Source organism: Eimeria mitis, genomic scaffold (assembly GCF_000499745.2).
Source record: "Eimeria mitis Houghton genomic scaffold, Emh_scaff160, whole genome shotgun sequence".
Classification (NCBI taxonomy): domain Eukaryota; phylum Apicomplexa; class Conoidasida; order Eucoccidiorida; family Eimeriidae; genus Eimeria; species Eimeria mitis.
Genome location: NW_013569916.1, coordinates 23,621 through 25,722, shown reverse-complemented (window position 1 = coordinate 25,722; position 2,102 = coordinate 23,621). Strand labels below are relative to the sequence as shown.

Genomic DNA, 2,102 nt, shown 5'->3' with positions numbered 1-2,102 from the left:
GCAGCAGCAGCAGCAGCAGCAGCAGCAGCCGTTTCTCACGTTTTGTAGCTTCTTTGGATCAGCAGCAGCGGCAGCAGCAGCAGTTGCTGCTGCAGCAGAAAACTCCGCAGCAGCAGCGGCAGCACGAGCAGTCGCAGCAAGAGCATTATCGTCAACGGCAGCAGCAGCAGCAACACCAGCCCCAGCAGCAGCAGCAGCAGCAGCAGCAGCAGCAGCGAGCAGCAAACGCATCCAGGAGCGCTTCAGACTATAGAGGGGGGCCCAAGTTGCTGCTGTCTTCTTCTGCTGCTGCCCTAGAAGCAGCAGCATCTCCCTTCTATTCAAGTGCTGCTGCATCAGCAGCAGCAGCAGCAGCTGCTGCTGCTGCAGCAGGAGAAACAGGAACCTCGGAGTCGTTGCTGATGCGTCGCCGCGCTGCTCCGCTTGTAAACCCACGACCGCAGCAGCACCTGCTGCTGCAGCAGCAGCAGCAGCAGCAGCAGCAGCAGCAGCATTCAAGGCCTGCCCACAGTGACGGGCCCATGCGTGCTGCTGCAGCACTGCAGCAGCAGCACCTGAAGCTGCCTCGTTCTGCGGCTGCGAAGCATCCTCTGCAGCTGCAGCAGCAGCAAATGCAGCAGCACCAACAGCAGCAGCAGCAGCAGCAGCAGCAGCAGCAGCAGCAGCGGCTGGAATGGTGGATGGGTGTGGGGTGGCTCACTGTGAAGAGCACGCGGCTCGGCCAGGGGACCTTCGGCAGCGTCTACGAAGCAGAGTGGCGGAGAGAGACGCAGCAGCGGCAGCAGCTGCTGCTGCAGCAGCAGCAACAGCAGCAGCAGCAGCTGCTGCTGCAGCAGCAAAGCCTGGAGCTGCAACAGAAGAATGATACACCCAACCTACAGTGGAAACAGCAGCAGCAGCAGCAGCAGCAGCAACAGCAGCAGCAGTCTCCAACTAAGCGGAGAGGCCCTCGGGCCAAGCGATCTGCAGCAGCGTCTCCGTGCAGCAGCAGCAGCAGCAGCAACAGCAGCAGCTGCAGCAGTAAGAGTAGTAGCAGTAGCAGCAGCAGCAGCAGCAGCAGCAGCAACAGCAGCACTGTAAGCAGCGTAACAACGCTTGCACCGAGCAGCAGCAGCAGCACCACCGCGAGCAGCAGCAGCAGCAGCACTCCCTCCACCACCTCCACCTCCACCAGCAGCAGCAGCAGCAGCAGCAGCAGCAGCAGCAGCAGCAGCAGCAGCAGCTGCAGCAGCTGCGTGTCTGTGGGTGTGTGTGCTCTTGCACTAAAAGAGTATAAGACAATGTCTGCTGCTCCTTTTCAGTTTCTTAGAGAAGAAGCTCTGATGCAGCACTACAACCCCCACGTCATCAGGCCCATAGCAACCCGCAGCTACCGCGAGCAGCAGCACCAGCAGCAGCAGCAGCAGCAGCAGCAGCAGCAGCAGCAGGGGACAAGCCGAGTGTTTCAGCTGCTCATGCCTAGAGCTCTCGGGGACCTTCAGGTCCTCCTCAGAAGACTCATCGTTCGCAGAGCCAAAGTTAAACTCGTGCTTGGCTGGCATGCAGCACAGCAGCAGCAGCAGCAGCAGCAGCAGCAGCACCAGCAGCAGCAGCAAGAGGAGCAGCAAGGGGAGACGATGCGGAGCGCTGCTGCAGCCTCTGTTAGGGCCAAGTCTGAGAGTTTTTCTACAGAAGCAGCAGCAGCAGAAGCCACAGCAGCAACTGCAGCAGCAGCAGCAGCAGCAGCAGACGCATCAGGGAACACAGCAGCAGCAGCAGCAGCAGCAGCAGCAGCAGCAGGAGCCATTCATGCTGCAGCCACTGCAGCATCTGCATCCGTATGCGTCAGTTCCATCAGCGCCACCACCACCATCAGCAGCAGCAGCAGCAGCAGCAGCAGCAAGACCACCAGCAGCAGCAAGAGCACCAACACCAACACCAGCAGCAGCAGCAGCAGCAGCAGCAGCAGCAGCAGCAGCAGCAGCAAGAGGAGTTTGCCTGGCTTGGATAAACTATGGAGAGCGTACGGCTCCGTGGGGCCCTGCGGCTTAACTGAGTTCGAAGCAAAATTTATAGCAGCACAGCTGCTGCAGGGTGGGGCCTTTCTTCACTTCTGCTGCTCA

General features: G+C 60.2%; 1 protein-coding gene across 1 annotated transcript in view; it reads left to right on the top strand.

The window, feature by feature from the left end:
- Positions 1-2,102, top strand: part of EMH_0001120 (protein kinase, PfEST homolog, putative) — a gene marked incomplete at both ends in the record, with an annotated part of 27,896 nt that overhangs the window by 3,440 nt on the left and 22,354 nt on the right. Inside the window, one exon of the mRNA XM_013495492.1 lies at positions 3-2,102. Coding sequence (XP_013350946.1) covers positions 3-2,102 — 2,100 coding nt within the window. The remainder of the gene's footprint in view (positions 1-2) is intronic.